A 25714-nucleotide genomic window follows, 5' to 3' on the forward strand; every position below is an offset into this window, starting at 1 on the left:
GACTGCATTTGGTCTTTCTTGAGAAGTGGCTTTTTTCTTGCAACCCTCCCATACAAGCCACATTTGTAATATTGTTGTCACATGCACACAATGACCACTCTTTGTCATAGATTCCTGCAACTGCTTCACAGTTGCTGTAGGCCTCTTGGTAGCTTCTCTGACCAGTTTCCTCCTGGCTCTATCATCCAGATTGGAGCGACATCCTGATCCAGGGTGGGTCTGTGTTGTACCGAATACCTTCCAATTCTTAGTATTAGACTTCACTGTGCTTCTAGGCATTAATAAAGCCTTTGGCATTTTTTTGTATCCATCTCCTGACTTGTGCCTGTCTACAACTTTATCCCCAAGATCTTTTGACAGTGCCTTGTCACCTATAGCTGATGGTTTGCTTCAGTTGCACTACTGGTCCAGGAAAGCTCTTTTCATGCTGATCCAATAATGACCACAGCTGATCAGTTGTGTGCCATTGAGAAGGTGATTAGCTACACTTGCATTAAGTCATTGTTAGGAGGGGGGTGTTCCTTTTTCCAACTCAGTAATTCTGTTTTGGATTTTTTTTTTTTTTCCTGTTCTGTTGACATTAGAGATGTTATAAGTTGCACTGAGTAAATACTGCCAGATAAAACAAAAAAACGTGTCCATCTTTCTTTTAGGCCCCTTTCACACTGGGGCGGTAGGGGGCGTCGGCGGTAAAACAGCGCTATTTTTAGTGCTGTTTTACCGCGGTATTTGGCCGCTAGCGGTGCGGTTTTAACCCCCCCGCTGGCGGCCGAAAAAGGGTTAAATCCACTCGTATAGCGCGGCTATAGCCACGGTATAGCTGCGCTGTCCCATTGATTTCAATGGGCAGGAGCAGTGAATACGCCGCTCAAAAGATGCGGCTGACAGGAGATTTTTTTCTTCTCCTGCCAGCGCACCGCTTCAGTGTGAAAGCCCTCGGGCTTTCACACTGAACAAACAGAGGAGGCTGTTTTGGGGCAGTTTGCCGGTGGTATTTTTAGCGCAATAACGCCTGCAAACCGCCCCAGTGTGAAAGGGGCCTTAGGCAGCAAAGCAACAAGATGTGATTATTTTAAAAAGGAGGGCGATTTTTTTTTTTTTTTTTTTTAATATACCCACTACCTACTGTATAAGCCATGCTTAAAAACAAATCCGCTCTAGTTTATAAAAATGATTGTAATATGATGAACCAAGTCAAATTATACATTAATGCCTAAGTGACCGTAAATACTGAAATAGCAGACACTTGTGCTTTTCTTTACAAGACCCTGTTCAAATCATGATTTCTGCCCACTGTTGTGTATGCACTTGTATATAAAGTAGTATTCCACTGTCTATTAGGGCTAAACAGTCTGATTCTTTTTTTTTTTTTTTGCTGCTCACCACTGTTCGAGAAATTAATGCTTCTACAAACTCTGTAAAGCCCTGTGTAATATTAAATGAAAGTGACTAAAATTTAAATAAGCCACCCTGTAGAAGACCAATACTCATACTTACCAGTCTTGCTGCTGTTGACCCAAATCTGAAACTTCTGGGTAAGCTGTGTTCCTAGCAGAACTCTGGTTTCTTTACCAGCCACTACAGCACTAGTGCATCCCTCATTCACCTTTAGCCAAAATAATGCAAAGCCCTGCTCCAGCTCTCAGAATATCTTTCTCCATCCAATCCCAGATGAGGAGCTGCCATTCAGCTCATTAAAACCTAGAAAAACCCTGCATACAAAAACTTGGGGCCTGCACAACAGGCTTCAATCCTGCATAAAACCTAATGCACAGCCCGCCTTGGCTTCTTACTTGCCTTTATGGGTTTCTGAACGCTCCTTTTTATTTTCTTTTTGACACTTCTGCTCTGAGAGGAAAAGCACACAGGGCAAAGCTTCCTGAGAGGTAAGATGGCATTATTCTAAAACAGGAGAGGAGATTGGGTGGGCAGTCAATCACAAGTTGTGAAACAATCTCAAAGCCAACAAGTTACTCTCAGGCATGTGCGAGTCTTCCACTGTGCAGCACAGAAATATAAATAATTCCTAATAATTTATTATTTGTGGTTTAAAAAAATGGTTCCCAATGAAATCCAACAAGACGATGGCTTTATGTGGACCCCATAAAATCATTATTCAGAATCAATCCAGAGCCCATGTCATACACCCTTTGAGAGCTTTGATAAATGCTGGAATTTCTTTTTTGTTATATTGCCAAACTTCTGCATGCATCTGGCCAACATTATACCCGATTGAAGCATGTATATATATTTATGTAAATAAAGCAGTTGTCATATACATCATAAGTTGTGTGACAGATACACAGCTTTAACTTAATGAAAATATACTAGATATCTCCAGGGTTTAAAGGGCTCTAGATCAAATAAACCTTCCACCTAAAATACCTTATACTCTGAAGTTCTTAAATGAAGGATGACCTGTTTTACCATGATAATGTTTTCAACGTTGCTGATCGATGCTGGAGTTACAGAAGAAGATATGCTAAAATGCCACCTACACAGGCCCTCCATCATCATGGCTGGGCAAGGCACTTTTACCAAGGGCAGCAGCCAACATTTAAAGTGTCATTCCTGCTGCCCAACACAAGCCATAGAATTTTTCCTTCAATATACTGCGTTGGATACATTGATTAAAGATATTCCTATTCTGAATGTGCATTCTTCTGTCAAGTGCTTCAATAAAGTCTTTCCTTTACAAAAGAAATGCCAGCTTGCTTAGTATGTTCTGTATCATCTTGTCCATGACCTCTGTCAGATGTCTCACCAGATTAAGACGAGCTCATATATCTCTCTACTTATTTCTCTCAACCGTGTCACACTTGGCTCTGAAACAATTTCAGGATGTGATGTTCAATGACCTGTTGGACTAGAGAAAATTGTAACGCCATAAGCTTGACAAAAAAAAACAATCTCAGGTCCATTATCTCTCTGTTTTCTAACTCTATATTGGCTTCCAGGGTTATGTCTATCTTCTTTGTGTCAACAGTATTAAATATACCTTCAGCACAGAAACCATGTTATAGCTACAGCACAGACCCTGTTTCTTTAATGCAAGTAGCAATAATAGAACATATCTCATATCTATATACTATAACCGGTAGGCAATTTTGTCACTCCAGCTGTTGTGAGACTACAAGTTCCATGAGGCATTGCAAGAAATAGACAGTCACAGGCATGATGGGATTTATTTAACCTCGGCTGGAATGTCACAGTTGTCTACCTCTGTACTAAACTATGCAACATTGTTTAAACATAACAGTGAAACACAGATTAAATAAATAAGTGGGAGCCGATTCATCTACGAAAATGTAGAATCTTCTCTCTGTCCATCCAGTTCCTAAATTTACACAGCCCTGGCAAGACAAGAGGCCTAATTTTTCTCTATTGCTGTTAAATAATATAGCTAGGGCCTTGTTCCTACCCCAGCTTGTGTCTGGAAAGTGAAGGGGAAGCAACACTTAGCTCAAAGCTCTGTCACTTTTCTGTTTTCTTTGAGCATGCTCCTTGCTGACAAATGAGTGCTACAACACAGCTTTTTGGATTCTTGCACTGCCCCTCACTTTTCCAGTCTGAGATCTTCTACAAGGGATTGTATGGGGCCAATACCAAATCAAATTCAGTTACTTAAGCCCCATACACCCTATTAGGATTTTCTTCAGATTCACCAAAACCATGTAGTGCAAGGGCCTGCCTGACTGCATACAAATTAAAACTCGTAAGGTTTAACCTCATATTATATGGTTTTGGTAAGTCTTAAAACAAAAATCTGCAGAAAATCTAATAGTGTGCATGGGGCTTTACACTGCTTGCATTTAAACAACATTATATTTAATGATATTAATGAATGCAGAGCAGCATTAGTGTGTGTCTTTTATATCTGGCTGGAATTCAGTTTTAAAAAGGAAGCTTTTTTTTTTTTTCCCCTTTTTCCCCTTTATCCAACTCCCAAGTGAGCCTTTTGCAATTCAATATTTACGGTGCCAATTCAACAACAAAAATTATTATATATTTCAGCTTACCAATTCTTAAACATGGTGGCTGCATTTTCTTTTTTAGCCTTTTTGCCCACGTGACTTCCTTCCTACTAGGGGTGCGCAAATACCAAGTATTTTCACGAGTACTCCTAAAAATGCTCCCGAAACCAATACTTTGCGATGCGATTTGCGTCCATACAAAATGAATAGGTGAAAATCGCACTGCAAAGAATTGCATGCGATTTGAACATAAATGTGGTGCGATTCCTGTCTGAATTGCACAACTCCTTTATGATCCCAGGCTTGTCAGACATTTTGATTCAAACAAGGAATGCGCCGCACCAGGTGAGCAATCACTGCAGTCCGGATGCAAGCCATGGCTCGCCACCGATAATCAATGAGAAGAAAAGAATGGCTGCACACCAAAGGAACATTCCAACAAGTTTATTCCAAATAAGCAAATGATAGCCAACCAGACAGAGTGCCTGAACCTAGGAGGTGGCGCGTTTCAGACTGACCTCAGTGCTTCTTGGAACCTGAACTCGTTGGAATGTTCCTTTGGTGATGGCTGCGGCTTGGGTCCTCCTGCCTCTCCCATGGCTTTGTTCCCCACATCTCCTGCAGCTCTCTCCCCCCAGCCTGAAAGTACAGACTACAGGGATTCTAATTGGTCAGCACCGTCACATGGACAGCACTGACCAATCAGAAGCTGTCTAGCCCGTACTGCAAGAAGAGGAGAGAAAGCCACTGGGATTTCAAATCCCTGGACCTGTGAAGGAGCTTTTCGTGGTCTGACAGCGGGAGATCGCAGCAATCTGGTACAGCGGGAGCAGGGAGGGGGTCCAGTGGATGGTTGGAACCGCTGGGGGGAGAGAGCCAGGAGTAGCCCGAGCCCATCATGCAGGGAGGTTTCCCGCACCGCTCCTGTGTGAACTCAGGCTCAAAATTACTATGACGAGCCTACTATGACAGGAGCGGTGCGGGAAACCGCATAAGATTCGGACAGGAACCACACTGACACGTTTTGGGTGGAGCACGGAGTCAGGTGCAGAACTGTTGATGAATTGTCATTCATTATTTATGGTGTGCCATTAGACATTACAGTGCCTTGAAAAAGTATTCATACCCCTTGAAATTTTCCACATTTTGTCATGTTACAACCAAAAATGTTATGTGATAGACCAACATAAAGTGGCACATAATTGTGAAGTGGAAGGAAGATGATAAATGGTTTTCAAAATTTTTTACAAATAAATATCTGAAAAGTGTGGCGTGCATTTGTATTCGGCCCCCTTTAATACCCCTAATTAAAATCTAGTGGAACCAATTGCCTTCAGAAGTCGCCTAATTAGTAAATAGAGTCCACTTGTGTGTAATTTAATCTCAGTATAAATACAGCTGTTCTGTGAAGCCCTCAAAGGTTTGTTAGAGAACTTTAGTGAACAAACAGCACCATGAAGGCCAAGGAACAAACCAGACAGGTCAGGGATAAAGTTGTGGAGAAGTTTAAAGCAGGGTTAGGTTATAAAAAAATATCCCAAGCTTTGAACATCTCACAGAGCACTGTTCAATCCATCATCCAAAAATGGAAAGAGTATGGCACAACTGCAAACCTACCAAGACATGACAGTCAACCTAAATTGACAGGCTGGGCAAGGAGAACATTCATCAGAGAAGCAGCAAAGAGGCCCATGGTAACTCTGGAGGAGCTGCAGAGAGCTACAGCTCAGGTAGGAGAATCTGTCCACAGGACAACTATTAGTTGTGCACTCCACAAATCTGGCCTTTATGGAAGAGTGGCAAAAAGAAAAGTCATTGTTGAAAGAAAGCCATCAGAAGTCACGTTTGCCGTTTGTGAGAAGCCATGTGAGGGACACAGCAAACCTGTGGAAGAAGGTGCTCTGGTCAGATGAGACCAAAATTTAACTTTTTGGTCTAAAAGCAAAACACTAGGGGGTTGATTTACTAAATTAAAAGGTACATCCACTCTACAGTGACTGCACTTCCAAGTGCACTTGTAATGCAGAGGGAAGATCTGAAAAGAGGGGAAGCTCTGCTGATTTTAATCACCCAATCATTTGCAAGCTAAAATGCTGTTTCTTTCTCGAACATCACAGGACACAGAGCCACAGTAATTACTGATGGGTTATATAGGTATCACTGGTGATTGGACACTGGCACACCCTATCAGGAAGTTCAACCCCCTATATAATCCCTCCCCCTTGCAGGGATACCTCAGTTTTTACGCCAGTGTCTTAGGTGATGGACGTGTAAAGATGTCCTGTGCTGAGCTCCAAAGGGAATATCCTAAGATCCTATACTGGGGCAAGCCAGGCGAACCGGATCCATTCAAAGTGTCTTTTCATGGCCGAATTGAATGGTACCCGGGCCTCGTGTCCGAAGAAACGAGGTTTTACCCGTAATGCTTCTCTTTTTAGAGAGCTGGACCCCACAGATCAGAAAATGGCTTTACACTTCCTAATTTCTGGCGAGGTGCTTTACGGTCCCAGAACTGTTGGATCCCCCTACTGATGGGGGCCCCAGTCTCTGACGGGTTTTTCAAACGGAGCCCACCGTGAGAGGTGAAGATTGGGTCTGTGTAAACAGCACCCTGCGGCTGGATAAGGTAAGAGGAGATTCCACAAAATTTTTGAGTTCTAGTGGCTTTTCTCCTTTAAGGTAAATGCATGCTATGCCTATTGTGACCACCGGGGGCTGCCAAGAGCACAAACCTGCACATGCTGACTCTGTCTCAGGTGTTGTAATCGCTGATTATGTCCCAGCGTCTCAAGCAGGCTGCAAACAGGTAAGGTGGAAGGGGGGATTTCTCATGTTTGAATGTTCCCCCCCAGGCTAGAGAGGGGCCACAGGGGTCTAGAAAGTGGTTATACCACCCGGGCTCTGCGGCCTAATGGCCACCATCTCTGAAGATAGCCATTCAGGCAGATCTTGTTACCAGCCTCCCTCCTCTCCCCCCCCCCCCATCCCCAGCCTTTCTCCAGAAGCATGACAGGAGAGTCGGCAGTGCGGGAAGCACTCGTTTTTTTCAAAACTCGAGGGGGGGGGGGGGGCGGTAGAGGAGGGGGTGGGACGTCAGCACAGAGTGCTTAGACTCCCACTCAGGCCAGCTGCAGGCTATTAAAGGCACTCTGTACAGGTGCACTCAGCCTTCTGAGAGACACAGAGCTGACGGTCGCATGTAAGGTGGGACACAGGCATTCTCCTAGGCAGCATTTACTGAAGTAACACCAGACTGAGCATTGGGTAGCAAGGCTTTTAGCCAGACTACATCGCTCAGCGGGCAGTGTTCATTTGTATACCTCACACCTTGTTGCTTTGCACTATGGGTAGAAGAGGTTCAAGCACCCCAGGAACCAGAGACACTAGGGGATCTCGTTCAGGTTCTGAGGGCCCCCTGTCGGCAGCATCCTCCCCCCCCCTAAAGATGGGCCAGGGACGGCTAGCCGGGGAGAGCCATCGGGGTCAGGGGCTACACCTGCCTCTGGCACTTCAGCCCCTGTATATATTACACAAGAAGTTTTTTCCTCAACCATTAATGGTCTAGAGGAAAGATTAATGGCCGTGATTACGTCTTCACTCAGTGGAAGAAAACGCACTAGGCTTTCCTCTGTTCCCCAAGACCCTCAGACAGAGGAGCTCTGGGATAAAGGAGATGAATCCCTTTCAGAGGATCGGGATGGGACGGATGATTCCTCTTCGGGGGAATCAGGTGGAGAGGGACCCTCTGCGACTTCCCAAGAGGAGAAAGTCTTAGTGCAGATCCTCACTGGATTGGTCCGCTCCACATTTAAGTTGCCCATACCTGAAACTGCTAAGGAATCCTCTTCTGCTTTGGGGTCACTGAAACCTTTCCAAGCAGCACATGCTTTTCCTGTTCATACTTCACTTGAAAAGCTCATTTATTCTGAGTGGGATCACCCAAACGTTTTTTTCCGCCGAGAAAGTTTTCAACACTTTATCCGATGGAAGAAAAGTTTATTAAAATGTGGGGAATACCGGCTATTGATGCCGCCATTTCCTCCGTAAATAATAGCCTGACTTGTCCTGTAGACAATGCTCAGATGCTCAGGGATCCTGTAGATAAGAGGATGGAATCCCTATTGAAGGATGTTTTCTCCTTAGCAGGATCAGTGGCCCAACCTGCAGTAGCAGCGATTGGAGTCTGTCAATACTTAAGAGACCATGTTAAGCAGGTCATCAAAGTATTACCTGAACAGCAGGCCCAGGGGTTTGCTAACATTCCAGCGGCCTTATGCTTTGTGGTTGACGCCATTAGAGATTCTATCGTGCAAACCTCCCGTCTTTCACTGGGGTTGGTGCATATACGTAGAATCCTATAGTTGAAAAATTGGTCAGCCGAAGCACCATGTAAGAAGCTACTGGCTGGGTTTCCATTTCGTGGTGCAAGGTTGTTTGGAGAGGACTTGGATAACTATATCAAGAGAATCTCTTGTGGGAAAAGCACTCTCTTACCTGTCAAGAAGAAGAGTAAGCGTCCCTCTTTCAAACTGACTCTTTCCCCAGCGCCGGGGGCTTCAGCCTCCAGGCAGTCTCGACGGCCGCCTCCATCGGGGTCCAGAGACAAGAGTCAACCCCAGGGACAAAAGAAGTCCTGGGGAAAGAAGCCTACTAGGCAAAACACTAAGACCTCTGCATGAGGGGGCGCCCCCGCTCACTCGAGTGGGGGGAAGGATGCGACAGTTCTCAGAGCTCTGGCACGAGGACTTCCAGGACAGATGGGTAGTCTCCACGGTAACCTTAGGGTACAAGCTGGAGTTTCAGGAATTCCCTTCTCCTCGGTTCCTCAGATCAAATGTTCCCAGAGACCCAAAGAAGAAGCAGTCGCTCCTTCTAGCGTTAGAGCGACTTTTGTCGCAGGAGGTCATTATGATAGTTCCCGCAAAGGACCAGGGATTGGGCTTCTATTCCAACCTTTTTACGGTCCAAAAGCCAAATGGGGATGTCAGGCCCATTTTGGACTTAAGGGATCTGAACCGATTCCTAAGGATTCAATCCTTCCGTCTGGAATCAATTCGAACAGTAGTTCCCACCCTGCAGGGAGGAGAATTTCTGGCATCAATAGACATCAGAGATGCATATCTGCACGTGCCCATTTTTCCTGCTCATCAGAAGTTTCTGCGCTTCGAGGTAGGAGGGCGCCATTTCCAGTTTGTGGCTCTGCCTTTCGGGATAGCCACTGCACCTCGAGTGTTCACAAAGATCTTGGCTCCTCCTCTGGCCAGATTAAGGGCTCAGGGTATAGCTGTCATAGCATACCTAGACGACCTGCTCTTGATAGACCGGTCGGTAGCCTCTTTGAATGGAAACTTGAGGACCACGGTCAGGTATCTAGAACACCTGGGTTGGATCCTCAACTTAGAAAAGTCTTTCCTAAAACCAGTAAGAAGCCTGGAGTATTTAGGTCTGATTATAGATACAAGCCAGGAGAAAATATTTCTACCCCAGGCAAAGATCACTGCTTTGAGAGAGCTGATTCTGACAGTAAGGACCAAGAAGGGTCCCTCAGTCCGCCTTTGTATGAGGCTACTAGGGAAGATGGTGTCTTCATTCGAAGCAGTTCCCTATGCTCAGTTTCACTCAAGAATGCTGCAACACAGTATTCTGTCGACCTGGAACAAGAAGGTTCAGGCATTAGACTTTCTGATGCACCTGTCGCATGCGGTGTGTCAGAGCCTCAATTGGTGGCTCATACCCGAAAACCTGCAGAAGGGGAAATCCTTTCTACCGGTTACCTGGACGGTGGTAACAACAGATGCCAGTCTGTCAGGTTGGGGAGCAGTTCTGGAACAGGCTGCGGTCCAAGGGGTATGGTCCAAGACAGAGAGGACCTTACCCATCAACATTCTGGAGATCCGGGCGATACATCTAGCTCTAAAGGTCTGGACTATCAGGCTACAGGGTTGTCCGGTCAGGATCCAGTCCGACAATGCCACAGCAGTGGCTTATGTCAATCATCAGGGAGGCACCCGGAGCCGAGCTGCTCAAAAAGAGGTGAACCAGATCTTAGTCTGGGTAGAGATGCATGTGCCATGCATATCGGCAGTTTTCATCCCGGGAATAGAGAATTGGCAGGCGGACTATCTAAGTCGCCAGCAGTTACTTCCAGGGGAATGGTCTCTGCATCCCGACGTTTTTTGGGCCATATGCCAAAGATGGGGGGTTCCAGATGTAGATCTCTTTGCATCCCGATTCAACAAAAAGATAGACAGATTTGTGGCAAGGACAAAAGATCCTCTTGCATGCGGGACGGATGCGTTGGTGATTCCGTGGCATCGGTTCTCACTGATTTACGCATTCCCGCCTATTCTGCTACTACCACGACTCCTTCGCAGGATCAGGCAGGAAAGGAAGTCGGTACCTCTGGTGGCCCCCGCTTGGCCCAGAAGGACTTGGTATGCAGAAATAGTAAGGATGACGGTAGGTTCCCCGTGGACACTACCGGAACGCCCAGACCTGTTATCTCAAGGTCCAGTGTTCCATCCTGCCTTACAAACGCAAAATTTGACGGTTTGGCTATTGAGACCCACGTTCTGAAGAGTCGTGGGCTCTCAGGTCCTGTCATATCTACCTTGATTAATGCAAGGAAGCCAGCTTCCAGGATGATTTATCATAGAGTCTGGAAGGCTTATATAACCTGGTGTGAATCCAGAGGTTGGCATCCCAGGAAATATGTCATAGGTAGAATCCTTGATTTTCTACAGATGGGATTAGAGATGAAGCTGGCCTTGAGTACCATCAAGGGCCAGGTCTCTGCTTTATCAGTATTATTTCAGCGGCCACTTGCTTCGCATTCTTTGGTCCGAAACTTTATGCAGGGGGTGATGCGTCTTAATCCTCCGGTTAAAGCGCCCCTAAACCCCTGGGACTTGAATTTGGTCCTGGCTGTGTTACAGAAACGGCCTTTTGAACCAATAAGTCAGATTCCTTTGGTCTTGTTGACAAGGAAATTAATTTTTCTGGTGGCCATCTCTTCTGCTAGAAGAGTATCAGAATTAGCAGCTCTTTCCTGTAAGGAGCCTTATTTGATTATACACAAGGATAGAGTGGTACTACGCCCTCATCCTAGTTTTTTACCGAAGGTGGTTTCTGATTTTCATTTAAACCAAGACATTGTTCTACCTTCCTTTTTTCCAGATCCCTGTTCTCCGGAAGAGAGATCTCTACATTCGTTGGATGTAGTAAGAGCAGTTAAGGCCTATCTAGGGGCAACTACTCAGATCCGCAAGACGGATGTTTTGTTTGTGCTGCCAGAGGGTCCCAATAGAGGACAGGCAGCGTCAAAAGCTACCATTTCTAAATGGATTCGACAGTTGATCATTCAAGCTTACGGTTTGAAACAGAAGATTCCTCCGTTTCAGATCAGGGCACATTCCACAAGGGCTATTGGTGCTTCTTGGGCAGTGCATCACCGGGCCTCTATGGCTCAAATCTGCAAGGCCGCAACCTGGTCTTCAGTTCATACATTCACCAGATTCTATCAGGTGGATGTGAGAAGGCATGAGGATATCGCCTTTGGGCGTAGTGTGCTGCAGGCAGCGGTACAGGGTCCTCAGGTCTGATTGCACCCTACTTGGTCGTGGTTCCCCCCCCTCAGGTAGCATTGCTCTGGGACATCCCATCAGTAATTACTGTGGCTCTGTGTCCCATGATGTTTGAGAAAGAAAATAGGATTTTTTAAAACAGCTTACCTGTAAAATCCTTTTCTTTCGAAGGACATCACGGGACACAGAGGTCCCGCCCCTCTTCTAATACACTATATTGCTTGGCTACAAAACTGAGGTATCCCTGCAAGGGGGAGGGATTATATAGGGGGTTGAACTTCCTGATAGGGTGTGCCAGTGTCCAATCACCAGTGATACCTATATAACCCATCAGTAATTACTGTGGCTCTGTGTCCCGTGATGTCCTTCGAAAGAAAAGGATTTTACAGGTAAGCTGTTTTAAAAAATCCTATTTTTTTATTTTCCTTGCATGTCCCCCTCTGATCTACAGCGACTGCACTTCCAAATGCACTTGTAGTGCAAGGTGATTTTCCTTTAGTAAATAACCCCCTATGTGTGTCAAAAAACTTAACACTGCACCATCACCCTGAACACACCATCCCCACTGTGAAACATAGTGATGGCAGCATATTGTAGGGATGCTTTTCTTCAGCAGGGACAGGGGAGCTGGTCAAAGTTGATGGGAAGATGGATGGAGCCAAATACAGGGCAATCTTAGAAGAAAACCTGTTAGAGTCTGCAAACGTCTTGAGACTGGGGGGGAGGTTCATCTTCCAGCAGAAAAACGACCCTAAACATACAGCCAGAGCTAAAATGAAATGGTTTCGATCAAATCATATTCATGTATTAGAATGGCCCAGTCAAAGTCCAGACCTAAATCCAATTGAGAATCTGTGGCAAGGCCTGAAAATTGCTGTTCACGGAAGCTCTCCATCCAATCTGACAGAGCTTGAGATATTTTGCAAAAAATAATGGGCAAAAAAATGTCACTCTGTAGATGTGCAAAAAAGACCTGCATCTGTAATTGCAGTGAAAGGTGATTCTACAAAGTATTGACTCAGGGAGGCTGAATACAAATGCAGGTCACACTTTTCACATATTTGTAAAAAATATTTGGAAACCATTTATCATTTTCCTTCCACTTCACAATTATATGCCAATTTGAAAGTGTTCAGGTGTGACCTCGTATCATATGGTTTTGGTAAATCTAAAGGAAAATTGTACAAGAAAAATGTGTAGCCAGCTTTAGAGTAATAATTTCACAAGCCCCTGCAGTTTTAAGGATTGACATGTTTGGTATTTACTCAAAGCAACCTCAAATTTCTCTACATTTCACAAAAAATGGGCAATATTTTGCCTTTGTGTTCACTAAAATTATCTTTGGTGAATTTTTTTTTTTTTTTTACTGAAAATATGGGTTTGATGAACAGTTGTGCATAATTGCGTTACGGGAAAAAAATTTCAACTACCAACATTTAAAATTTACCAAGGTCTCTGGTTTCAGGAAATTTTGTTTATAAATGTGTTGGGAGGTTTTAAGTAATCTTCAGCTCTAAAATGTGTGGGAAAAAAAAATATGCAACTCTGGTAGCAAAAGGGTTAAAGCCTCATTTAGCTCCACTATGGGATGGTTAAACATTGATTTTAATAAGAATGCTGGCTGCAAGCAGGCTTAAGTTAGGTTCAGCACAACTTGATGTTTGTTGGAAGCCTGCAAGCAGTTAAAGTGTAAGGTGAACTTGCACTGGACCCACTCCCTGCTGACCTGGAGGCCCGTGATCACCTGCTCTGACACATCAGATAGCCGCTTTACCGGCCCTGGGATTTCTCCCCTCTTCTCCAGTGCTGACAGGACAGGCTACGCGGGTTCTGATTGGTCGACGGCGCCGACCAAATAGAATGCCTCCTACACGTACGCTTAGGAGATTAAGCCAAGGGGATTTCTAATCCCCAGACCGGTGAAGTGGTTGTCCGATGTGTCAGAGTGGGTAGTCACCAGACTCCAGGTCAGTGGGACCAGAGGGGATGGGTAAGGGGGTCCAGTGTAAGTTCACCTTAGAGATTTTTCTGTAAAGGTGAACTTACCCTTTAATTTAAACTCCCATTAATATCTATGTCTACACTCCTAAAACTGAAAGATGCTTTTACTCTTTCACTGCCAGCATATGAAATATGCCTGCAGCAGCAGGGGTGTTTTACAGACACTCCTAGCTGCTTCCACAGACCCCCAGTAGTGCGGTCCCCCCATCTCTACATACATACAAATGTAAACACATGTGTTGGGGCTGCCTACGTATGAAAATGTTGATCTCGCTACACGTTACAGATTGCCGCATGCATCGGAGTTAAAGCAATAATTCTAGGGCCATTATTCAGTTATCTATAACTAATAGACACTACGTACTACCCCACTATGACCAGCACGTTAACGTTATAAAGGTGAATGTTGAAGTTTTGTAATATGAATGCTGATAATTATAAGCACAGCTTCCATGTTCAGTGAAATTATATTTCATATACCTTTTTTATGACCCAGTGCCACAGCAAGATCCATTGGGGTATATCCAGAATCTGCCTCCATCGTTATGTCAGATCCTCTCTCTGTTGGTATAAAATACGCATGTTTAAAATTAAAAAAGAAAAAAAAAAAAAAAAAAAGTTTCAAAATGTACAAAACACACTCATATTCAAAAATCGATCAGTGAGGCTGACTTGATATAGAAAAGAATGCCTTCATGTATTCCTGCACATGCACCCTTCCCTTCTCCAAAACAAACTAGACCACTTCACTGACAGAATATTTCAGCTAGGGAAAAAAGTTTTCAAAATATTACCCAACAACACCTCCACACATTTCACATGATTCCCTCTTACAGCATACAGTAATGGCGTCCCTCCATTCTGTAACAAAAAACATGGTTTAGGTAAGAAACTTGCAGTCTGTGCACATTTGTGTCAAAATAACTAGCTCAGTTATGGTAACCAGTTCCCACCTAGCCTATAGCAAAATGAGGGCCTGGACAGGACTTTCGTTGTTCTGGGTGGACGTCATATGACGTCCTCCCAGAACATGCCTCGCATGGGGCCGCACAGCCACCAGACACAGCCGATGACTGATCACTATACCAGTCCACTGCCTCCACTAAGTGATCGCTGTAACCAATTACAGTAGATCATATGGCAATTGTAAACAATGGATGGCTTCCTTTCATGTCATTCATTGTATACAATTGTGTTGCTAAATGATTGGTCACAATAATCACATGGTACAGACAGGGCCAATTACAGCCCATCTGTACCATGCGATTAGCTTTGGCCAATCACAGCTAATTACTAACAAGACACTGAATGAATCAGTTTCATTCAGTAAAAATGGTTGCTTACACTCATGAAATTCACTGGCATAGGGAATTACAATGTGTAAAAAAAATCCTGATCACTTCCCCATAGTAGTACTATGGTAACACTGTATTACTATGGTAACACTGTATTGCTCTGGTCACAGTGTGTTGTAATTTCAAGGTTAATTGATCAAAATCAGAAATCCTGAATGTATCCCTCAGGCCTCAACAAGTGCAGTTTCCCTTTCAAATGAGGCCGTCAATCAGCAAAATGCCATGGGATCCATATTCCTTCTGGCTTATCTCAACTATTCCTGTTAAACTTCCAATTTTTACTTTGGAAATCAGTAACAGATCTTTAAACCTAGGACCAAAAAAAGTTCCCCTTTTTGGTATAATTAATATTTTGAAAATGTACGTCACCCCTTGATTCCTATACCCATTTCAAACTCTTCCCATCACAATCCTGCACTCGTTCCTCCAAAAACTACAATGTCTATACACAAAACTCATCTGGGGGTCAAAACATTTTAGATCATAAAACACTATCTCAGCCCAAATCTAGAGTTGGGTGCAGCACTCTACACGGCTCTCTATTTCAAGGCTTCTGTACTAACTAAAGTAACGGACTGGATGCATCCTCATGATACTAAACTCTGAGTGGCACTCAAACAAATCCTCAACTAAGCTGACTTATGGGCTCTGTCATGGATTGATTCAAAATTGCAGAAGGATATGCCCCTCGACGAAACAAATATTGACTATTGGGGATCATTCTGTTTCCTCTTTAGCCATGTCCTCCTACATTGGCCCTATAATGCCACTCTTTGATAATCAGGCATTTCCGCCAGCAATGCAAACATCTGTATTTGGAACAAATCTTCCCATAGACTGAGTGTATTGTGTGTATGTATATTTTTATATATATCAATGCGCTCCCATCAAACTGTTATGATTGATACCAAATACTCCCATGACCACCTGGTTTGTCCTTTATTCCTGGGGCAATTACATTAATTTAGCCTGGTTTCACACATGTGCGGTGCGAATTGAAGCTCAGGTTTCACTGGGGAGATAACAATCTCCTGTTCAACGGATTCATTGCGTTTTTGCTCAGGATTAGAGAGCAGGGAGAGGGGGAGGGAGGGGGGGGGGGAGATGGGGAGGTGTAGTGAGGAGAAAGAGAAAATCCTTGTTCAGAACGCAATGCATCTGCGAATCAGATGCGTTCCCATAGGAGATAATAGGCTTGTAGTTCGCACCACAATGCCCAAAAAACGCACACGTTTTTTGTGCAATGCGCAGTGCGAATGCAACGCACATATGTGAACCAGATGCATTCATATGAATGTATTTTAAAATGTCCTGCGAATTAGATGCGGTGTAAGCCGCATCTAATTCGCATAGGTGTGAACCCGGGCTAAAAGTAAAAAAAAAAAAAAAAAAAAAAAAAAAAAAAAAAAAAAAGTCCTTGCTGCTGCATGTGTGGTTATTCCTAGACATTGGCAAACGGATACCTTCCCCAACGGATTATTTAGATAGGCATACATTCACTTAATGATCTTTCAACAGTCTGAAGAGTTTTAAGATTGACCACCGTTCCTTTTTTCACAGTTCTATTTATCTCCTCTCTGCATTTCTTCTACCCCACCCAAACCCCGCTCATTCTTTTCCCTTCTTTTTTCTCTCTTTCTTTTTTCCATATCTATATGATTTAATTCCTATGTCATGTACAAGCTACAGCTATATCAATAAACCAATGCTCCCACATTGCTCTGAGTTCTTGTTAGAATCAGTCTGATAGTAATGTTGGTAATATTGTCCTCCTCTTCCTGTTCATATTTAAAAATTCTGAAGGTACATTCCACATAACTGGAAACAAATGACCATTAAAAAAAAAAAAAAAAAAAAAAAGTGTTACATCCTACAGATATACAAAAGAAGTTGAAGAAACCCATATGCAGCTCTATGAATCCCCCTAGATTCCCTACTGTGACTATATCGAATTGCCCGTGTTTACATATACTCGGGATATGACATACCCTTTCAATGAACCTTGATTATATGCGTCATCACATAAAAACATGCTTTGGTTTTTCATTTAGATTACTTTTACTACTATGTTTGTATCACGAATAAAATACAAATTGTTAACATATCTTTTTGTGGGTTCCTTAAAAGTCCAGGTAATATAGGTTTCTTCAACTTCTTTGTGAAGGTACATTCCCATATTACTATATCCGTTTTTTTAAAACATTTTTGTCTTTTTTCTTTATTATTAATTTGAGATTAAACTTAAGACTAAAAGCTGTAAGGAAACTAGGAGTCAAGTTTATGTAAACAAGATGATAAAATTATGAAGTTGTTGTTTTAGTCTGGTTTGTGGTCTATGTTTCTGCAAGTTCAATTTAAAATCTTTTGAATAAAAAGAATAAAAAGGTTTTATATCTTTTCTTTTTAAAACTATACAATCTTTGCTTTAGACACATTTAAAACTTAAAAAAGGGATTCACAGAGCACAGCTGTTTGGCTAAAAAGACAGCACCGCAAAAGCAGCCTTGTTTTGCTTTGAGGCATTACTTTGTATAACTGGACTTTCAGTGCTATCTGTGCGATACCTGTTCACTTGTGTTTAAGTTTGAACTCAAGCGGAAAAGAACCACACTTTTTTTTTACCTCATTCTCATTATAGTTATTGTGCCATATATTCACTTACCCAATCATAGATGTTAATGTCTACCTTCTGGTTTAGGAGCAGGGTCACAATATCAGAATATCCTCCAGTGCTGGCCAAGGACAAGGCACTTTCTCTTTCTTTGGCCAGTATATGAGGGTCAGCACCCTTCAAAAAGAAATGAGTATTGTTGAGCATTTTGTGCAGCAGGTCTGGATTTTAAATGTATTTATGTACAAAAAAAAAAACCTTCTAATTAATTAGCATGTCATATTTCATTCACTATCAATACCATATGGTGTAGTCAGATCCCCTAATGTGGTTGATATACCTGTATTTCTTTGTTTTAAAGATATACATGGTCCTTATGTATCTGTGTTCCGTTTCCTGCAAGGGAGATTAAAGCACTACCCAATGTAGTAAAAGAAAAACCGATTAACAAAACATATGCACTGTAGCATTAAGAACCTACTACTTGAATAATTCTCCAGCAGTTGAAATATTTAGCACTTTCTTGAGCTACTGTAGGGAAGAAAAATAATGCACTGTTTGCTGCAGCATACATTATACTACTGGTATTCAATTAGCCAAAAAAAAAAAAAAAAAAAAATAATACCTTAAGCTTCCTGCTCATCATTAAACAACTAATGCAGTATACTCTAGTGGACATGTTTTATGTGCACGTTTTTAATGTTGTGGATGGACTAGGCAATGTCAGGGTAGCCACAAGAATAGTCACTGTGCAAAGTTCTGAGATGGTCTCCCATACAGCAGCAGGCATTGAACTGTCTTCTCTATGAAAATACTCTGGGCTGGAGTTAGCTAGCAGAACACAAGGGGAACTCTACAGTGGACATCCATAAGGAAAGAAGAAGTCAGCTAATCTTTTGCTGAAAGTGAAAATCTACCAGGCCCTTCCTCCCATTTTGTATCTTGGGTGGCCAAATCCCTTTTTTTCTGCTTTTTCTCACATGCATATAACAAGTTCATAAATGATCCCTCAAAATCATTCATATTTTCAAGGGCACAAAATGGTAGACTCAAGGAAGGTGATGATGTTGGATTTGTGTGTCCCAAGCGGAACAAATGTTTATCAAAATAGGATTTTATGTTTATAAAAACAAGATTCAGAGCATTGAGACCCAAGATATGACTGATGCCCTCCCCTCTTTGGGTTTAGGAACTCTGAATACGTTAAACAGTAAAATTCTTGAAACCTCTCTACAGAAATAGGGGGCAATGACACCTTGGTTCAGAAGACCCCAGAGGACTAAATGGAGATCTGATCAGTGCTGTGACATAGGAAGTTTGGAGGCGAGAAGCAGAGTTTGGGGCAGAGAACAAAACTTCATTTTGTAGCCCTGGTATAACCACCTCCTGCACCCAAGCCATCTAAGATGCAAGCTGTCTGTAACGGTTAACAAACATCCCCCAACTCTGGATAGTGGAGGTGCACCTTCATGTGGAAAGAGGCTTGTCTAAAAATTTGGTGGACTTTCAGCCACCTTACCTTGCTGGTAGACTAGGAATAAAGCTAGGGAGGGTCTCAACTTGAAGGCTGCTGGAGTGAAGAAACGAGAGTTGTTTCCTAACTGATAAGGAGGGAAAAGACAGTCTGTTCCTTAGGCTCCTCCTGCTGCCACCAGTAGCATCATTGATATTGGTATTGAGCAGATTCAAAGAGACGATAGGATCCCTTTTTAGGAATTACAACCAGTTAGCCACAGCCTGGCAAAGGAAAAAGTCACAACCAAGACAGAGGTGAGGCGCAGGGCCCATCAGCAAGAACAGTGTTCTATAAATGAACAGCGTATCATTTAGGTCTAGCGTGCAGCTCTGCATACTGATGTAAAATCATCCAACATGTTTTTTTTATTTGTGCACTTTCTGGTTTACCTGAAGGCAAGACTGACATAGCCCTGGTCTGACAGATGTACCCTGGGAAGGCAATGTCACCAGTGCCTATAGGGGGATCTCTTTCCTACCTTGTGATATCTGAAGAAAAAAAAGCAAAGTGTTTTTACAGACTAGCTTCATTTTTATATGGTGCATGCGTAACGTGAAGCGCATGAGGTCATGAGCCTCATTTCACACATGTGCCATACAAAATTTCAGTCATCTGTTTAGAAAATAAATATCTTTCCTGTACATGTTGCAAGATCTGGGGGAAAGTCTTTTTTTCCCTCCAGGCATATGACAATACTGACAGTTGGTTTCATTATTTTCTGCCAGCCCAACAATGATGTCACCACAGATGTCTATGTTGTTGTAGAAAATGTCTTCAAAGATTCTCAGAGACTTTCATGCGTTTACTCATACTGTTAATTTTTACTCTCGAGAAGCTCTGGTTTGTGATGAACTTCTAATAAACATATTTTCAACCCAACAATGATGTCACATGCCTCAGCTTGTGCATGCACCATACAAAATGGTTTTCAGTTTTTATTTTAATGGCAGCGTGAGTTGATGATCAGCAAGGGACACAAGTGCAGAGACTCAGGAGTCCATGGGAGGCGACAGCAGGCTGGTACTACTAACTTTGTTAGTTTTAGTTAGTAGAATGTTTTTAGCAATTTTAGGTAGTCAGGTTTATTAGGTGGAGAGGGGGAAAATCTGCTTTAATGACAGGCACATCCGTCACTGGTATAGTGCTGGCTTTAAGGTGGAACAGATTCACACTGGGAATAGTTCACTTTTGAACAAAATCATATTTCAAAAGTTTACAAGGTTAATAAACATTCAGGCAGGGGGGGTACACATAGCTTCTCTGATCAGAGTGATTCTGAGTCAGCAAAGTCTTTGTGAGTAAATCAGATTACAGACTTTGTTGGGGAAGGGGCTGGAGTGCGTTGTGGCCTCTGCGAATAACTAAGTGACTTTGAACATTACGTTTTACATGACTGTAGCGAAAACCGCAGCTGAAAGGGAAAAGGAACCAGTCGCACTACATACAGCTAAAGAGGCCTCCGATGATGGAATAGACTCTAGGTTGCAGACGTCGGCTTGCTGAAAAGCAGTCTTGTAGCAGTTAGTAGAGTTTGAGCTGGGGTTACTCAAAGCAGCAAAGCAACCTAAAGCTCAGGATACGAAGCAAGGGCTCGGGTACTAATGAAGCCCAAACAGCTGATAAAAATGTACTCAAAGTGAGTCTTCAGAGACAAGGTCATACCTGGGGAGTGCAGCTAACTTTTACCAATATACCTAGGTCTATAAATGCCCCAATTCAGAGCCCAGTGTTTAAAGGTTATTCCTTGGTAGCCCTGCAATGTTCAGTCCAGTGGGGTCCAGGTATGACAAATGGAAGTCAAGCTAAGGAAAGGCTGACCTAGATAGCTGCATTAACTTTCCAGCTCAGCAGCAATGAAGTCAGAAACTTGATTGAGGGGGGGAAAAAAAAAAAAAAAAAAAAATGGTACCTAGCAAAAAGGTTAGCCTGCTCTGAGCTGAACAGGAAGAAAAGGTGTCTGTCCTTCTAGGACACTAGCAAAAAAAAAAAAAAAATTAATTAAATATAAATATATATATAATTAGGTGGGGTTTATACTGGGCTGCCAATCCATACTAGGCAGCAGTCCATCAATGAATGAGAAACAAAACAAAAAGGGCTTTAAAACTGTTCGTACTGTGAAGTGAATTATTCTAAAAGATCCAAATAAAATATATCAAAGACTCTAAAATCCAATATCAGTCGATTTCTAACAGCTTACAAGGCTGCCATCTGTGCCTCTGATGTGAGCTTTAATCACTTAAGGATCGCCCATATACTGCTAAATAAAATTTTGCACTCAGATCTCTGTCTGACAGGGGGAGAAAGGGATGGATTTTGTGTCCCTGCAAAGCAGGGAATAGAATACATCACTTCCCTGAGTAAAAGCAGCACACAGTACATTAAAACACTGGCTAGGCTCACAATTAACCCTTTGATTATCCTAGATGTTTCACCCTTTTCCGGCCAGTGTCAATAGTATAGGGACAGTGCATATATTTAGCACGGACAATACTAAGCTAAGCAGGGCAATAACTTCTCCGCAGGATGTGGAAACCTTGCAAAAAGATCTGAACAAATTAATGGGGTGGGCAACTACATGGCAAATGAGGTTTAATGAAGAAAAATGTAAAATAATGCATTTTGGTGGCCTTAATTACTTAATGGGTTATAGGCCACCTTCAGGTGATGGACACTGGTAATACCCAATCCAAGAAGTTCCCTCCCTATATAACCCCTCCTCCTTCCAGGAGCACATCAGTTTTTGTAGCAAAGCAATATACTTAAATCCCAAAAAAGAGGGGAGGGACCTCTGTGTCCCATGATGTACTCCAAGACTTGGTAAGCTGTTATAAAAATCCTATATTCTTTATCGTACATCATGGGACACAGAGCCTTAAAGTAATTACTTAATGGGACGTCCCATAGCAATGCTACTTGAGGGGAGGTAGACACAACCCGGAGGGTTGCCCCAAACTTGAGGATCTGTACTGCTGCCTGCAGCACACTGCGCCGAAGGCGATATCCTCATACCTCCTTACATCCAGCTGATAACATTTTGTGAATGTATGCACTGAAGACCAAGTTGCGGCCTTACAGATCTGAGCCATGGAGGCCTGATAACACAAGATGCACTAACCGACCTGGTAGAGTGCACCTTAACTTGAAAAGGGGGAATCTTACCCCTTAAATTATAAGTTTGAATTATCACTTGCCGAATGCACTTAGTGACAGTGGATTTCGACGCTGCCTGTCCTTTCTTAGGACCTTCTGGCAGAATAAATAAGACATCAGTCTTACGAATCTGAGCAGTTGCCTTTAAATAGATTTTCTCTGCTCTCACCACATCAAGACATGGTTTTGGAAAAAACAATGACAGGACAATATCTTGGTTCAGGTAAAAACCAGAGACCACTTTTGGTAAAAAAACTGGACAAGGGCGTAACACCACTCTGTCCTCATGAAAAATCAAATATATGACTCTTTGCAAGAAAGAGCAGCCAATTCCGAAACCCTCCTTGCTGAGGATATAGCAACCAAAAATACAAACTTCCTTGTCAAAAGGACTAAGGGAATATGTTGTATCGGTTCAAATGGCTGTTTTTGTAACACAGACAAAACTAAAGTTCATGTCCCAAGGGTTCAAGGGAGGTTTGGACGGGCAGATTAAGCCACGTTACCCCTTGTATAAAACCCCAGGCTAAAGAATGAGTAGCAAGCGGTCTTTGAAATAAGACTGATAAAGCCGAGACTTGGCCTTTAATAGTACTCAAGGCCAATTTAATTTCTACCCCTAATTGTAGAAAGGCAAGAATTCTGCCTAGGATATATCTGAGGATGCCAACCCTTGGATTCACACCAGGAAACATAAGCCCTCCAGACCCTATAATATATAGTTCTGGAAGCTGGCTTCCTTGCATTAATCAGGGTAGAAATAAGTGACCTGGAAAGCCCACGTTTCTTCAGAATGTGGGTTTCAATAGCCAGGCCATTTAAATTTAGAGACCGTAAAGAAGGATGGAATATCGGTCCCTTTGAGAGCATATCTGGCCGTAGTGGGAGGGACCATGGGCCCTCCACTTCCATCTTGACGATTTCTGCACACCATGACCTTCTGGGCTATGCTGGTACCACCAGAATTACCAGCTTGATCCTGCAAAGAAGTCGAGGCAGCAACTGAATAGGGGGGAATGTATAGATCAGGGACAACTGATCTCATGGGGTCACCAACGCATCCGTTCCGCATGCGAATGGATTCCTTGTTCTGTCCACAAAGTTGACTAACTTCATGTTGAACCTGGACGCTAGAAGATATACATCCGGAGTCCCCCATCTTTAGCAGACAGCCCAAAATATGTCGGGGTGAAGAGACCATTCCCCTGGGAATAACTGCTGGCGACTCAAGTAGTCCGCTTGCCAATTCTCTACTCCCGGAATAAAAGACTGTCGATAGGTATGGAACATTCCTCCCCCCCCCCCCTTTAGAATATGGTTCGCCTCTCTGTGCGCTGAGAGACTTTTGGTGCCCCCTTGGTGATTGATATAGGCCACAGCTGTGGCATTGTCGGATTGAATCCTGACAGGACAATCCCGTAACCTGAAAGTCCAGGCCTTTAGAGCCAGACGTACTACCCGAATCTCTAGGATATTGATGGGCAAGGTTCTTTTGGTTCTTGACCACTGTCCCTGGACAGTTGTCTTTTCTAGTACTGCTCCCCAGCCTGAAAGGCTGGCATCCGTCGTCACCACTTTCCAGATGACTGGTCTGAAGGACTTTCCTATCAGCAGATTCTGGGTTAGTGACTACCAAGTGAGGCTTTGGGACACTCTTGGGGACAGCTGCATTGGCAAGTCTAAAGCTTGAATTGTTTTGTTCCAAGCAGACAGGATACTGTTTTGCAACAGTCTTGAATGAAACTGGGCATAGGGAACTGCTTTGAATGAAGCCACCATGGTTCCTAGCAACCTCATGCAAAGGCGAATGGCGGGATCGCCATTTGACCTGACCATCCACACCAGCTCTCTTATGGAGTTGATCTTTGCCTGAGGCAAGAACACCTTTTCCCGGGCTGCGTCTATGATCAGACCCAAGTACTCCAGCCTTTTTAGCGATATTTAAGGAAGATTTCTCCAGGTTGAGAATCCAACCCAAACTTTCCAGATAAATGGTTGTAGTGCATACGCTTTGCTCCAAACGAGCCACCGACTGATCTATTAGCAATAGATAGTCTAGGTACGCTACGACTGTTATGCCCTGTGCCCTTAACCTGGCTAGAGGTGGGGCCAGCACTTTGGTGAACACCCGGGGTGCTGTGGCTAGCCCGAAAGGCAGGGCTACAAACTGGATATGCTGCTGTTCTAACTCGAACCGCAGAAACTTTTGATGAGCGGGAAATATAGGGACATGCAGATATGCATCCCTGATGTCGATTGATGCCAGAAGTTCTCCTCCTAGAAGGATAGAAACTACTGACCTGATCGACTCCCTGCGAAAGGAGTGGATCTTCAGGAACCGATTTCGATTTCTTAGATCTAGAATGGGTCTGACGGCTCCATTTGGTTTAGGTACCATGAAAAGATTTGAATAAAACCCCAGACCTTGCTCTTTTGTGGGGATGTGTATGATCATCCCTTGAGATATTAATCGGTCCAGTGCCTGAAACAGAGATTGTCTTTTCTCTGGATCTTTGGGAATGCTTGACCTCAGAAGTCTTTCCCCTACCTTGGTGAGGGGGGTTGCCTCTTCATGATGAGGCTTTAGGATTCTGCTTTGCAGGTTTCCTGACCCCAGGACTTCTTTTGAGCCTGGGTCTGACTCTAAGATTTTCCTCTAGAGTCTGATGGCAGAGGCCATCGCCACTGCCTAGAGGCGGATGCCCCTGGTGTAGGGGAAAGAGCCCGTTTAAATGAAGGGCATTTATACTTTCTTTTGACTGGCAAAAGAGTACCTTTCTCACTAAAAATTGTTTGGATATATTTGTCCAAGTTTTCTCCAGTCGCTCCCCATGAAAAGGGAACCCAGTTAGGGGGTTTTTACATGGTGCTTCAGCTGACCAATTTTTTAACCACAGGATTCTACGCATATGCACAAGCGTAAGGCAGGATGCCTGGTGAATAGAATCTTTAATAGCATCTATGGCAAAGCATAATGCTTTTGGTAGTTCAGCCAATTCCCGAACTTGTTGTGCAGGAATCTCTCTAAGGGCCTGTTTAAATTGGTCCTTTAGTGATTTACAGACTCCTATTGCAGCGACTGCAGGCTGAGTAACGACACCTGCCATGGAAAAAGTAGATTTTAGGATTACAACTTTTGATCTGTTGGATCCTTAAGCATTTGTGCATTGTCTACTGGTCAAGATAGGCCTTTATTTTTCATTGGAAATCACAGCATCAACTGCTGGTGATTTCCATCTTTTGGAGAATTTCTCCTCCAGGGGATAGAGAATTGCAAATCTCTTAAGAGGGAGAAAATGCTTATCAGGGAGATCCCATTCAGCAAAAATAAGCTGTTCTCGTAATGCATATGCAGGAAACGCATGCAAAGGATGAGAAGGTTTTAAGGAACCCAAGGAAGAAACCGAGCTTTCAGGAGACTCTGTAAGGGGTAGCATGAAAGTGGAGCGAACCATCTCCGTAAGAGATTGTATCAGAGGCTGAAAAAGGTTCATCTACCGTTGTTTCCTCTGCAGAGGAAT

At 43.3% G+C, this 25714-nt stretch overlaps 1 protein-coding gene across 3 annotated transcripts in view; it reads right to left on the reverse strand.

Annotated features, from left to right (window-relative positions):
* Nucleotides 1-1356: 1356 nt before the first annotated feature.
* RFXANK (regulatory factor X associated ankyrin containing protein) overlaps nucleotides 1357-25714 on the reverse strand; it is a 53621-nt gene continuing 29263 nt past the window's right edge. For all 3 annotated transcript variants that reach the window (XM_073592573.1, XM_073592555.1, XM_073592565.1), the window contains exons 6-9: nucleotides 17576-17701; nucleotides 14353-14419; nucleotides 14039-14119; nucleotides 1357-2866 (exon numbers count right to left, since the gene is read on the reverse strand). In XM_073592573.1, coding sequence (XP_073448674.1) covers nucleotides 2814-2866; nucleotides 14039-14119; nucleotides 14353-14419; nucleotides 17576-17701 — 327 coding nt within the window. In that variant the 3' untranslated portion in view covers nucleotides 1357-2813. The remainder of the gene's footprint in view (nucleotides 2867-14038; nucleotides 14120-14352; nucleotides 14420-17575; nucleotides 17702-25714) is intronic.

Source organism: Aquarana catesbeiana, linkage group LG01 (genome assembly GCF_042186555.1).
Source record: "Aquarana catesbeiana isolate 2022-GZ linkage group LG01, ASM4218655v1, whole genome shotgun sequence".
Classification (NCBI taxonomy): Eukaryota; Metazoa; Chordata; class Amphibia; order Anura; family Ranidae; genus Aquarana; species Aquarana catesbeiana.